Consider the following 14,964-nt stretch of genomic DNA (forward strand, 5'->3'; position numbering starts at 1 on the left):
CACCGTGTATGGGATAGAGGCTATATTTTTCAATTGATCTTCATGAAATTAAGTCAGAATAATTGCCTTGATCAAATCTAGGTCAAGTTTGAATATGGATCATCTGGGATCAAAAATTAGGTCACTAGGTCAAATCAACGAAAAACGTTGTGTATGCGATAGAGGCTGTATTTTTCAATTGATCTTTATGAAATTTGGTCAGAATGATTGCCTTGATAAAATCTAGTTTGAGTTCGATTATTGGTCATCTGGGGTCAAAAATTAGGTCACTAGGTCAAATAAAAGGAAAACCTTGTGTATGCAATAGAGGCTGTATTTTTCAATTGTTCTTCATGAAATTTAGTTAGAATGACTGCCTTGATAAAATAGGTCACTAAGTCAAATCAAAAACCTTGTGTATGCGATAGAGGCTGTTTTTTTCAGTTGATCTTCCTGAAAGTAAGTCAGAATGATTGCCTTGATGAAATCTAGATAGCATTTGAATATGGGTCATCTGTAGTCATAAAATAGGTCACTAGATTAAATCAAAGAAAAACCTCGTGTATGTGATAGAGGCTGTATTTTTCAACTGATCTTCATGAAATTTTGTCAGAATGATAGCCTTGATAAAATCTAGGTCAAGTGCGAATATGGTTGAGTTCGATTATTGGTCATCTGGGGTCAAAAATTAGGTCACTAGTTCAAATCAACGGAAAACGTTGTGTATGCGATAGAGGATGCATTTTTCAATTGATCTTTATGAAATTTGATCAGAATGATTGCCTTGATAAAATCTAGGTTGAGTTCGATTATTTGTCATCTGGGGTAAAAAATTAGGTCACTAGGTCAAATCAAATAAAAAACATTGTGTATGCAATAGAGGCTGTATTTTCCAATTGATCTTCATCAATTTTGGTCAGAATGACTGCCTTGATAAAATCTAGGTCAAGTTTGATTATGGGTTATCTGGGGTCAAAAAATAGGTCACTAGGTCAAATCAAAGGAAAACCTCGTGTATGCGATAAAGGCTGTTTTTTTCAGTTGATCTTCCTGAAAATAGGTCAAAATGATTGCCTTGATGAAATCTAGGTAGAATTTGAATATGGGTCATCTGTAATCAAAAAGAAGGTCACTAGATTAAATCAAAGAAAAACGTCGTGTATGTGATAGAGGCTGTATTTTTCAACTGATCTTCACGAAATTTTGTCAGAATGATAGCCTTGATAAAATCTAGGTCAAGTGCAAATATGGGTCATCTGGGTTCAAAAACTAGGTCACTAGGTTATTTCAAAGAAAAATATTGTGTTTGCGATAGAGGCTGTATTTTTCAATTGATCTTCATGAAATTTGGTCAGAATGATAGCCTTGATGAAATCTAGGTCAAGTTCAAGTATGGGTCATCTGGGTTCAAAAACTAGGTCACTAGGTCAAATCAAAGAAAATACTTGTTTTTGCTGCAATTTTAATGATAATTGGTCAGAATATTTGTTTCCATAAAATCACTAGGTCAAACATGTTTACACTGTTATGGTGTATTATGGTGTGTTTCTCAAGTGAGCGACCTTGGGCCATCTTGGCCCTCTTGGTTTTTAATGTACAGCATTTTACGGTTGTTTAACCTGTGACATACTCATCGAATATACTAAATATTTGTTTGTTATGCTAAGAAATTATAGATCGATGCCTGTCAGATATAAACTGAATTTACCGGTGACGGCCGAATAAAAACTGTGTAGTTCTACCTTCATGAAAAGCTTTTCAAACCTATTTCCTACATAGGAAATTTAAGTTTATTTACAGTATATACACTAATCTTGTTACACGGATAGTGGTTTTGCGTCAAAATGTTTCAGCTGATGTCAGAATGCGTCATGGATTTATACGGAAGCAAGATGAGTATTTGGTACTTGAATTTGCCAATAGCAAGTCTGTGCGTAAACGAGTTGTCTGTGACAGTGACCAAGATCAAAATAAATCCCAAGAAATTCAAGGTAAATCTTCAAGTACGTGTTTTTCATTCAAGTTATATTTTACCAGTATCTAGTAAGGGACATAACGTGCCATCACATTCTTTGAATCTTTCAATCAAAGTTTGCGCTTAAAAGCAAACAGATAAGAAAATCTATTTATATCTAACAAGTTGTACCACATTGAACGGTTGTGAGCAGTCGAATCAAATTTATAACTAAGCCATTAAATTATGCCAATATTCCCTGTATATGCTACTGCAGGTAATTAAATGATGTTTCTAAGAACAGGTGTAACATGTTCCAATGAATGCAACCTCCTGGAATAAAACGATGTTACTAAGAGCAGTTTCGTCACTTTTCTTACTATTTCATTTCCAGCAGTAAACCCTCCCAAACAAGAGCTTTCCCGGAATGGCGGTCAACCGTGCCGGGTGGGAGATAACCCTCTCCATAACGGTCACCAGGTCCTATTCAAAAGATAGGAAGACCCTAAGGGACCCTGTCTTTTGGACGGGACCGGATGGCTGTTGTAGAGGGAAATGGTCTGTCGGGGGCAATCATGGCGGCTACACCGGGAAAACTCTTCTTTACTCGTGAGCGGGTCTCAAAATTGGTCAGAGGCCATTTTTTTAAACTTTTCACTTTTTCCAGTTTTGGGTGCTCCAGACCGTTACTTTTAGATTGGACCGTGTGGCCTAAATTTCTTTCAGCAGTTGATAGAAGGACCCTACGGACTTTTGGACGGGACCGGGTGGCCTTTGTACAGGGTTAATGGGAGGCCAGCATGGCGGGTACTCCAGGAACAATCTTGTTAACTCGTGAGCTGGTCTCAAAATTGGTCTGAAACCGTTTTTTTTAAAATTTTCACTTTTTTCAGTTTGGGCACCTCCAGATCCGCCCTAGACCTTGACTTTTGGATGGGACCGAGTGACAGTAGTATAGAGGGGTTGTCCCACACCCGGCCCGGATGGCCGCTATTCCGGGAAAATGCTTGTTTGGGAAGAAACCCGGGGTGATTTTTGAGGCGGAGTATGGCGGGTATGGCCTAAAATTCTTCCAGCAGTTGATAGGAGGAACCTACGGGACCCTGACTTTGGGACGGGACCAGGTGGCTGTTGTAGGGGATGAAGATCTATGGGGGGAGGGAGGCAGCATGGCGGCTACTCTGAGAAAACTCTTGTTTATTGGTGAGCGGGTCTCAAAATTGATCTGAGGCCGTTTTTGGAAATTTTCAAACTTTTCAGTTTAGGCATCCCCAGCTCCTTGACTTTTGGATTGGATCGGGTGGCCATTGTAGAGAGTGTTGTCCTCTTCACGGCACGGGTGGCCGCCATTCCGGGAAAACCTTTGTTTGGGAGGAACCCGGAGTGAGATTTGAGGCGGGATTGGGGCTGGGTTGGCCTAAAATTTTTACAGCAGTTGATAGGAGGACCCTACAGGACCCTAACTTTGGGACGGGATCGGATGGCCTTTGTACATGGTGACGGTCTATGGGGGACCAACATGGCGGCTACTCCGGGAAAACTCTGGTTTACGCGTCCGAAATTTGGACTGAGGCCGTTTTTGGAAATTTTAACTATTTTCAGTTTGAGCACCCAAAAACTTTTGATAAGACCTCGTAACCATTGTAAAAAGAGATTGTCTCCCACCCAGTACGGGTGGCCTCTATTCCGGGAAACCCTTGCTTGGGAGGAACCCTGGGTCGCACCTGGTGTGCGTTGCAGAGAGGGTAAACGCCCATCACGCCCAGGTGGTGGCTATCATGGGAAAACTATTGTTTCCAAGCGAGGGTTGGATGATGCTTTTGGCCAGGAATGCTTCGAAACGATTTTTTGCCTCCAGCAGTTGATTGCGTGGGCGTAACCATAACAGAACCCGGGGTCACACCTGGTGGCCGTTGTAGAGGGGTCCATGCAAATGAATCCGGCATAGAGGCAACCCCGGGGAATTTCTTGTTTTCTCGTAAGCGGGCATCAAATTCGGCCCTGAACGGATATTCTCGATTTTACTTAGCCAGTTCCAGTCCCGTAACTGTAGAAGAACCCTTAGTCGGCCCGGGCGGATCTTGTAAAGAGGGTGGACGCCCAACACGCTCATGTGGTTGCAAGGATGGGAAAACTATTGTTTCCGAGCAAGGGTCAAACCTGGTGGCCGTTGTAGAGGTGGGTCCGTGCATGTGGATCCGGCAGAGCGGCCACCCCGGGAAAGCTCTTGTTTTCCCGTAGGTGGGCATCAAATTCGGCCCTGAACGGATAGTTTCGATTTTACTTGGCGACGTCAAGTCCAGTAACTGTAGAAGAACCCTGGGTCGGACCGGGTGGGCGTTGTAAAGAGGAAGGACGTTCACCACGCCCAGGTGGTGGCCATCCTGGGCAAACTCCTGTTTCCGAGCAAGGGTGGGCTGATGCGTTTGGATTGTTTGGCCTGAGCGTAACCATAGAAAAACCCAGGGTCATGGGGTCACACCTGGTGGCCGTTGTGGAGGGGATCCGTGTATGCGGACCCGGCATAGCGGCAACCCCGGGAAAACTCGTTACAAGAAGAACGCGAGGTCACACCTGGTGGCCGTTGTAGAGGGTGGTGGGTCTATGCATGTTGATCCGGCATAGCGGCGACCCCAGGAAAGCTCTTGTTTTCTCGTAAGCTGGCATCTAATTCGGTCCTGAACGGATATTCTCGATTTTACTTGGCGACGTCCAGACCCGTAAATGTAGAAGAACCACTTGGGCTGAGACCCCGGCTTCTTTTACAGTTACGGGTCTGAACGTCGCCAAGTAAAATTGCAAATAGCCGATCAGGGCTGAATTTTATGCCCGCTTATCCGAAAACGCTTACTTGGGGTGGCCGCTATGCCGTCCGCATACACGGACCTTCTCTACAACGGCCATCAGATAGAACCCCGGGTTCTTCTAAGCCTAGGCGAACAAAAAAGCGTTTTTAAGCATTCCTGACAAACACATCAGTCCACCCTTGCTCGGAGACAAAAGTTTTCCATGGAAGATCACAACCTGGGCATGATGGGCGTCCACCCTCTCTACAACTCTCACCCAGTGGAACCCCGGGTTCTTCTACGGTTAATGGATTGGGCGGCGGCAAGAAAAATCGCGAAAAGCCGTTCAGGGCCGACTTTGAAACCCGCTTTGAGAAAACAAGAGTTTTGTCTTGGTGACCGCTATGCCGATGTCCACATGCACGGACCCCTCTACAACGGCCACCAGGTGTGACCTCGCGTTCTTCTATGCTTACGCTCACGCAATCAACTGCTGGAGGCGAAAAGGTTATTTGAAGCATTCCTGGCCAAATACATCAGTCCACCCTTGGTCGGAAACAATTTTTATCTCTGCTTTGTTCAGCTATGATGACAAATTAACAATTGAATATTGGTGCATGTAACATTCATCTATAGGGGTTTAATTGAAAATAGTGCTGGGCCACAATACGAAACTGTCCTATACTACTTTACAAACATGTATTTCTTTCTTTCGTTTTATTGATATCAGGGGAGGTAATTACATGATCTTTTCGAAAATTCATAGCGTAAGTCTTCTTTCTTCATACTAAAGTAAATGAACACTATCACTACTGGGATTATTATTTATTTCGTCATCCATGATCACTCCTGTTTTTTCAAAATTAACTGCTCTAACTGCCAGCAGTTAAAACAGTTAACTGCTCTAACTGCCAGTAGTTGTAGCAGTGAACTGCTGTAACTTCTGCAACTCCTCACTTCCCACCGGTTTTGGATTATATATTGTTTATTTCGTCATCCATGATCAACAGCTAACTGTTCACTTTCAATACTATATTAAAAAGACCGTCTCTCTTCCTTTCATATGTAAAGTATTGGAAGTAAGATGGAAACATCAGGGCTATATACAGTATGATAAGATTTTTTTCATTGAAAACACGTGTCGGAGCCTCCCTGGCCGAGTGGTTAAGGTCGCTAACTTTAAATCACTTGCCCCTCATCGATGTGGGTTCGAGCCTCACTCTGGGCTTGAATTCTTCATGTGAGGAAGCCACCCAGCTGGCTTACGGAAGGTCGGTGGTTCTACCCAGGTGCCCGCTCGAGCTGGAAAGTCGCCATATGACCTAAAATTGTGTCGATGCGACGTTAAACCCAACCAAAAAAAAAAAAGAAAAAGAAAACACGTGTCATGTATTTTAGCAAGGTTTAAATCAATTAGACCTGATAGTCCTCGGGTAGTGTTTAACGCATGTTTTGATTTTATTCTAATCTTGAAGCTTGGCTCCCTGGCTGCTTGGTTATTTTTTTATAAATAATTGAAACATTTTATAAAAGGAATTTACGCCTCTAAAATAGCACATTTCTATCTGATGGCTGAACCATACAGCCTGGTAAAAGTTGGCCAATGTAACCCTAGATTAACCCTGTAAACTGTTAACTACTGAAAACCCGATCAATTGTATGGCAGTCAACTTTCCTATGGAATGACAGGTTCTCCTTACCAGTTTGATAAGGGTCATTTAAGAAAACATCAGATGTTGTTATTTTATAGAAGAGTATGATATTGAGCATATTCATGATTCAAAAGTTTACTTGAAAATGCTGTAAAATATTGTATGTGGAGGTAACATAAACTCAGGACTTTTTATCATGAATTTGTAGGTTTTATTAAATGTTAAATATGAAAACTCCAACTACAGAAAATGTTTACTGTTGTGGTAAAATTAACCCTTACATCAAAACAGTTTGTGTATTTTATGTAGAGAAATGAAAGAAAATAAAAAAGAAAGACAGCGCTTGTTTCATGGTCAAGAAAAACAAACTTGTACTGGTACATTATTGAGAGACTTTTGGGTTATTGATATTGTTTCACTGGAGAAAATTTTGTATTTAAAGGAAACATTTGTTATTGAACAAATAAATAACAAAATAATGAAGGGTGCTGGTCATGTTAAAAGTGCTTAGCGCCTTGAATTCGGTTTTGGTTGACAGAGAGATGTCTTCAGCTACCGCCAGTTCTTGATGACACCAAGTCAATAGATTATTTTCAATTTCATATCCAATGACAAAATTTCAGATGCTGGAGTTCATAGTTTAAAGTTCTAAATTTAATGAAACTTTACGTTGGTGATGAACTGTTTGTATTTATTCATATTCTTAACAAGAGCTGTCCGTAAGACAGTCAATTCTCGACTATTCAGGTTGTTTTGCCACTAGCAGGATATTAACATATATTAAAATGTTAAAATATCTATATAGTTTCAATCCAGTATGGGCATAGGAACTTGCATGCAAATTTTACTTTAGCCAGAATTTTCTAAGTCTAAAAGGGGCATAATTCAGCCAAAATGTATGTCAGAGTTATGGAACTTGATACTGTTACCTAGTTTCATAACCCTGAAGACACATGTGAAGTTTCAATTCAAAACCTACAATCATTAGTTTTGGAGATGGGAACTTTCACGCAAAACTTTGGCCAATGCATGTCAGACCTATGGGATGGTTCTTCAGGTACATGAAGTGACTCAACAATAATTGTACATTGTGTGCTGTCAATATGGAAAAAGAGCAAATGCAAATGGGGCAGTTTCAAAAGTAAAGCTTTTGCCACTGGCATTTGGTCAACAGAATGAAACATAATTTTCTTTTAAATACTCTTTTCCAACACGCTCTTGGTTTGCTTTTATTTGTTCATATTTAAATATTTTAAGTATAGTTTCACCCCTTTTCATCATTAAAATTATTTAATTCTTGATCTAAAGATCATAAATCCTCTTATGAATATGTAAAAGCACATTCCTGTTGTCTGATAAGCCATTACAAGCTGAGGACAGGCCAAAAATCGGTAAATTAGCTGCGACTCATTAAATGGTGGTTAGCTCATGAAACCCTTAGGTAACACGTCAGAGTAATAGCAGCTGATTGTCATTGAAAGAAATTAATGGGAATTTGTTTCACAATTTGTGAGACACTGGTAGCCAACTTTCACCAGACCCTATGTTCGGAGCCAGGGGAGTTACTTCCATCTTAATGAAGAAAATTGATATATGTAAATAAGGACAAACGTAAGGGCGGGAGCCAGTTTAGTGATAGTTGTAAAAAACAAAGACACTCAGCTGTATGAGTCTTGTTCCTATGTTTTTTTTTTTTTTTTTTTTTTTTTGCAGGTTTGATTGTTACAGTCAGCACCATGACAGCAATTATCAGTGTAGTTGTTATGACCCTTATTGTCGCAGCGTTGACAGTATTGCTGATTAAAAAGCGGTATGTCTTTATACTTTAGCTGTAAAAAAGTAAAGATATGTTAGCGTTCTTATAGAAATATCATGATAACGGCAATATAAAATAAAGATACAAGTAAATTCAATGAATTGGTATTCCTCGCCAAATGGGTTAGTGTTGAGAAATGGCAAAGAAATGTATCCGACAAAAAGTTAAGGATGTTACTAAAGAGCAAATAATTTCAATACATTTGAACTTACTTAAGATAGCACAATCAAGTAAGAAATCTGGAACGTGGAAGGTGACGGGGGTGGGGGTTTACATTTTCAAATGTTGATAACTATTCATGGAAAGTTCGAAAAATTATAAAATGGAACGAAATATTTATGGGGGGGGGGGGGGGGGGGGCTGGGCGGTTACCAGGTGAGGGTAAAAAACGTCACATGTTGATAATAAATATTGATGGAAAATAAAAAATGAAAAGAAAAGATGTTGGCGGGTGGGGGTGGGAAAGTGGATAGGCATGATCGGGATGGTGGGGTGGCTGGGTGAAGGAGCGAGGTGGGAGAGGGTACAACTTTGCATGTTGATAAATATTCATGAAATGTTAAATGTTTAAAAAGAATGAAAATAAAATATGGGGTTGGGATGGGGCTGGGGTGGTGGTGACCAGGGCGGTGGGTGTGACCGGTGTGGGTACACAACATCACATGTTAATAATAAATATTCATGGGGAAAATGAAATTTAATGAGATTCTACCAATTGGTTAGTTTGTTATATACAAATAAATATTTCAAACAATAAAAGGGCAATTTCTCTGCAGTTACTACAGAGATTCTGACGAAATTGAGTGTGCACTACCACTTTTCGGTGATCTAATTTCATTTCAAGTTTCATAGTTCTAGGTCAAATATGTCACAAGTTGTGAAGCAGAAATTGTCATTTTTATAGTACCCTATATCGTTAACACTAGAAATTATCAAGGGCAACAACTCTGGTGTTACTTAGGCAATCTGACTGAAATTGACAGGCCGCATTTCCTTAAGTGGTAAACATGTATATGAGGTTTTTCCTTTACAGCCCTTTCCTTTTTATTGAACAACATTTACATCAGGTTTGGGAATGCAGTTTTTAGACAAGTTGTTGGTATTCCCATGGGAACAAATTGTGCACCCCTTGTCGCAGATTTGTTTTTATATTGTTATGAAAGAGACTTTATGTTGAGCCTCTCTCCAGATACGCAGGCAGATATTATAACGGCATTTAATAATACATCACGCTATCTAGATGATATTCTTAATATGGATAATCCGTTTTTTGGTCAATTGGTGGGTACTATTTATCCTAGGGAGCTTCAGTTAATTAAAACTAACAATTCGGATACTGATGCTTCATTTTTAGATTTACATCTCTCTATTTATGACAATTTTATACATACCAAAATTTATGACAAGAGGGATGATTTTAATTTTAGTATTGTAAATTTTCCCCATTTGGATGGGGATGTACCTCAGGCTACATCTTATGGGGTATATATTTCTCAATTAATTCGGTTTGCCAGAGCGTGTAGTCATGTCAAGCATTTCAATGAACGTAATCAATATATTACAGGTAAACTTCTTCAGCAAGGCTACCGTTATTACAAATTGCGTAAATATTTTGCTAAATTTTATTATCGTAATTCTGATTTAGTTTTAAAATTCAATAGTAATTTAAAGACACTTCTGCGAGAAGGTATTTCTAAACCCGTTTTTACGGGGATGTGGTTTACAAACTTCGTAAGATCTTGGGTCACGGTAATTTTACAAATGTATTTGGAAAGATTATCAAACGTTTTATTAAAAGAGGTTACGACCCAACTGTTTTGAGACATACCGCATGTTTAGTGTTCAACCCGTTTACAGTTGGACACTACGCTTCCCTCTTTGATTGCGTCTGACGGAAGAGGGGGAGGACTCTATGATAAGCAGTTTTTAAATCCTACCAGGACTGAACTGTTTTGATATTTGTCTTCTGGCCTGTTTCGTCGGGCCCTTAAGGGTGTTTCTCTTGTTGCTCTGTCTTCTGAAAAGGCATTGAGTACATACGTTTTTGGTTCTTAAGGTTTGTTTTTTATATATTTATACACGAGCATTTTTGTGTTTTACATGCCATGCCTTTTTGTTTCCGTTACGTGTGTAAGAGATTCACCTGGAGGGGATTACTTTTATTTACACTGTCCCATGTCTTTGGAACATGGTGGGGGTAAGAGTGAGGTTAGGTGCACCATAAACCGGTTTAAGCTCCCCAGTGGTGTTTTTGCCACTGACCGTTCCAAGGCGGTGCCCCACTGTGTTCCTTTGTTTGTTCGTTTCGTCTTATGTGTTGGCTTTGTGTGCGTGTGTGTTGTTCGTTTTGTCCTTATGTGTTGGCTTTGTGTGTGTGTGTGTGTGTGTGTGTGTGTGTGTGTGTGTGTGTGTGTGGTGCACGCGTCTGCGTGCTGGGGGTTTCGTTTTGAGGAGGCTACGTTTTTGGTGCGTGGCATTCCCTGTTTGATATTTTTCTTTGTTTTTTATTTAAATATTCCAAACCACTTCCTAGTTATGGCTCCGGACGAACGAACGGACGACGCCAAACATATATCCCTCCGCCTTCTATCATAATAATGTAAAAACAAATAAATAATATACGCAACCAATCCCCTTATAATATAAAATGCTCTCCAAAAAACAGTTTAATTACTTTTTTCGTTGACCTGTTATATTTTGTAACCATGTTGTCTCGGTAGCCACATGCATTGCATGCAACTACTTATCATCAGATGAAATATTATATTATCTTGCATCAATAAGCAAAATATTATTGCGTTATATTTAAATAACCTTAAACGAGGACAGTGTTTTTAATTTGTTTCAATATTCTAAAAGGTCAGGTTGAAACTAAACAAAATAGTTTATTATAACTGTCATTTTAGACATCAGACAAGATGCACTAACTTTTAACTATTCCTTTTACAAACAGGCGAACGAATCAAAGAACACGGCTGACAGAAGTTGGATACGTACACGAACAAACAAGCTATATAACACCTATTTCTGATGCAGCTGGAGATGGGGCTTCCACAACAATACAACATAATGGCACAGGTGAAGTCGGAACACAAAATTCACAAAAGATTGTCTATGAGTCACTGGGTGAAAGAAACGATGAGGAACACGGCTATGGAGCAGTAAATACACAAAGGAGGGCTTATGAGTCATTAGGTGATCGACATGATAAGGAACACAGCTACGGAACACCAAATACACATAGGAGCGCTTATGAGTCTTTGGGTGACCGACATGATAAGGAACACAGTTATGGAACACCAAATACACATAGGAGTGCTTATGAGTCTTTGGGTGACCGACATGATAAGGAACACAGATATGGAACACCAAATACACATAGGAGTGCTTATGAGTCTTTGGGTGACCGACATGATAAGGAACACGGTTATGGAACACCAAACACACAAAGGAATGCTTATTGAGTGAAAAGCATGATGAGGAACACAGCTATGGAGCATCTGCCCAAGCAACAAGAGAGGATTTAATCAACCATTAGAAGAGAAGAAAGGGTGGACACACACAACTAAAATAGCTGGACAGCCAAGGGAATTAGCATATGACTCACTAGGAGATAAAATAAATGAAACACACTGCGATGAAACATCAGGCCAAACAGCTCATGTGAAGCCTTATGAATGGGTTTAATAAACCTAAAAATGTACGCATGAATGGAATACAATACAATTTTATATATTATAAAATATAAATATATTAAGTTAAAGCAAATGAATATATATATCTGTGACAAGCATTTTTCAATTGTGTATCATGTCTCATACTTCCAACTACTCGTTGTAAAATGTACGAATTTAGACCAATCAGAAATAATTTCTTTACTTCTATAATTCACAACATGCTTCTTTAGATAGCACAATAGTGCTAGGGTATACATAGGTAGATTGATAATAGTGAGATCATTCTGTATCCAACAATTGATGTAGGCACATCGGGGATTCAACTAATAGTTAATCCAAGTGCCTTGATCGGAATGTTATAGCAGCTACACTTCAGTGCAGATGAATCATATGAAAGAAGGCATTTGTCCTTCATAGACGAAAGAAGAGTTGCAGTATTGTAACTACTAGGTTCAATCTTTCGGACCAGCGCATTGAAGTATACCTTTACGGGATAGTCGAATGCTATAGACCATAACAAATATAGGCTGAGCATAGGGAGGCCGAGACAGAGATACAAAGTTTGGATTTAATCGAGTTAAAAAAGAAGCAACTTACACAGAATGTAAAAACTATGTACATCGCAAAGTTTGAAAGAAATCAGTACCTCCTATCAAATGATGCCTGACATTATGCAAAAGACAGGTAGGAAATGCTTTGCCTGCTTTCATATTAATGAGAGACTTTCAATATGGCTGTCATATCGTTGGTTATTTCGAATTATGTAAAGATATTTGATACAACTCTCCTGTATACTTGCGGGGTGAGAGGAATATGTCTGTAAACATGTATGGGAGATGATAGAAACATAAAAGCAAATGAACTGCTTTTGACAGAACCTCAGTGAAAATATTGCGTAGTCTTTTATATAAAATGTTATTACTATGTATCTTTAATTATTCATGCAAATCTATACACTTACTGTTCGGTTTCAGTTCGCAAATATTCAGTTCGCGGTATGGATTCTTCAAGTGTTTCTATCATAAGTGATGTTTAGGGATATTTAAGGATTTTAGCGGCATCGATGCTGTTTAGTTCCGAGCCATATGGAATGTATTTGAAAAACATGAGTTCATTTTCTTAGTTTCTATGTCGCAACATTTCTCACGTATACCGTTCCTACCGTTAAAGAGAAAGTTGGTCGTTTTGTAACGTTTTGCAGTCTGGTGATAATTTGACTGTCAGATATACAGTTGTTTCATCTGTAAGAAGTCTGTTTTTCGCATTTTATGCAGACAATAATGTCATTAATGTAGGGTAGAAAGAGACAAGGGCCAAGAACAGAGCCGTTGGACAAACTGGACGGTAGACTCTCTGAAATAGAAAAAGTAGAAACTTCACAGGTCGCCCAACACGACAAAAACGAAAATGTTGCAGGCTCGGTTTGATTGAGCCTGTTCATAGACGGTAGTGGAAATACATGCTACCTTCCACACCCTGTAGCCCCGGGTTGAGCAGAACTCAACATTTACACATGCTAAAAGTATAAAAAGCGATTTAGAGACATCCGCAGATGTATTCAAACGGCGTCGAACATGAAACCTTCAATGATACATGGGTTTTGGCGTGTAATTCCATGAAATATGGCGTTTGGTCTCCACATAAAGTAATGGGTTTGCCCCAAACGAGAAAACAATGGGCAGAACTAAACAAACTGGAATAAAGAAAGGGGATCTGAGGTTATGGAGTCTGTATATCACAGAAACTGTGAAAAGACAAAATTGAAAAGCAGGCACCATATCCAAGGGGTGATTATACAATACCCAAGGCTATGAAAGCGGGAGTAATGGAACCACCCAGGCCGAAATGGTCATGCTGAAAAACTAAACAGTACCAATAACACGACATAAAAGTCGTGCTAAACGATCTGAGAAGATCGAAATATAACAGCCCTGATTGAATGTACGGGGAGACGTTTTACGGCCGCCACACGGCACTAACAACGGTGCTGTGATAATAAAATAGAAAAAGTAGAAACTTCACAGATCGCTCAACACGACAAAAACGAAGATGTTGCAGCCTCGGTTTCATTGAGCTTTTGACGGTAGTGGAAATGCATGCTACCGTCCACGCCTTCTAGGCGTGAAATCCAGCCATCTACTACAACACTTAATCCACCTTGATGTCAGAGGGTGGATCTCTAGCTGTTCGAGTATGGGTATTAATTTATCATGATCAGCTCAGTCAAATGATTTATTAAAATCCATAACAGTGTTTTGTTTTTGTGTGAACATAGCATTGTTTCGGCGTAACGTTACTGAGACTTTTTAAGTTACTTCCCTTGCATATGAAATCAGCTTGAAGAGCTTATATCTGAAGTTTTGTACTGTTGTCATATTCCTGAGTAGTTTGAAATCAGCTTTTTAGGAGACGTTATCATCATTAGTATGGTACAAAGTTGAATAAGTTTCTTTCATTGACAATATCTTTTAAAATCTTTTGAAATATGCTATTTAAAATATATTATAAATTTTACCTAGTATTTTATTTATCTGTTTGATTTCTTACTGTTACTTAAGGTATATTATTACTGAATTGATATACTTTTGATCTATAAATAAACATATCCCTCCCTGACTAGAAGTATCTAATGATTTTTTTTTCATGTCTCTTATTGAGATCTAGTCCGGTATGCACAGCTGCATCAGCACGGTGTATGCATGATTTTTTACGGACTTTACTTTTGTAATAAATGCTATCACAATGTGTAGTTATAGTTCTACTTTGCACATCGGCTGCATTCGAGCAAGTTTCTCACACATTAATTTACATATTGTGCACTATGTATGTTGCACGACCATTTAAACTAACATGCACATTGGTTGCATTATGGGCTAGCTGTCACTTACTATAATTTGCACTCTATGTCACTTGTACAGCCATTACAAGTTATCACTTACATGCACAGTGGTTGCAATTTGGGCAAATTTCCCATATTACCTATACCAGTTCAGTTCAGTCCAGATATTTATTGTTACCTCCCGGGCACATTGGTTGCATATGAGCAAATTGTTTGCTCCAATAACAGTGTTGGTTAACGTGGTTAGGTTCGGTACTGGAA

The 14,964-nt window shown here is 39.3% G+C and overlaps 1 protein-coding gene across 1 annotated transcript; it reads left to right on the forward strand.

Annotated features, from left to right (window-relative positions):
• Positions 1-1,838: 1,838 nt before the first annotated feature.
• LOC128554847 (uncharacterized) lies at positions 1,839-14,528 on the forward strand. The gene is made up of 3 exons (XM_053536161.1): positions 1,839-1,970; positions 8,085-8,181; positions 11,141-14,528. The coding sequence occupies exons 1-3, from the start codon at positions 1,844-1,846 to the stop codon at positions 11,649-11,651; spliced, it is 735 nt and encodes a 244-aa protein (XP_053392136.1). The 5' UTR covers positions 1,839-1,843; the 3' UTR covers positions 11,652-14,528.
• Positions 14,529-14,964: the final 436 nt, after the last annotated feature.

This window comes from Mercenaria mercenaria, unplaced genomic scaffold (assembly GCF_021730395.1).
Source record: "Mercenaria mercenaria strain notata unplaced genomic scaffold, MADL_Memer_1 contig_801, whole genome shotgun sequence".
NCBI classification, from domain to species: Eukaryota; Metazoa; Mollusca; class Bivalvia; order Venerida; family Veneridae; genus Mercenaria; species Mercenaria mercenaria.

Bases quoted from the DNA above. Each gene is read 5' to 3' on its own strand.
- LOC128554847 (XM_053536161.1), top strand. From the start codon at position 1,844: ATGCGTCATGGATTTATACGGAAGCAAGATGAGTATTTGGTACTTGAA. The intron at 1,971-8,084 runs GTAAATCTTCAA...TTTTTTTTGCAG, and splicing joins TAAATCCCAAGAAATTCAAG to GTTTGATTGTTACAGTCAGC. The intron at 8,182-11,140 runs GTATGTCTTTAT...TTTTACAAACAG, and splicing joins GTATTGCTGATTAAAAAGCG to GCGAACGAATCAAAGAACAC.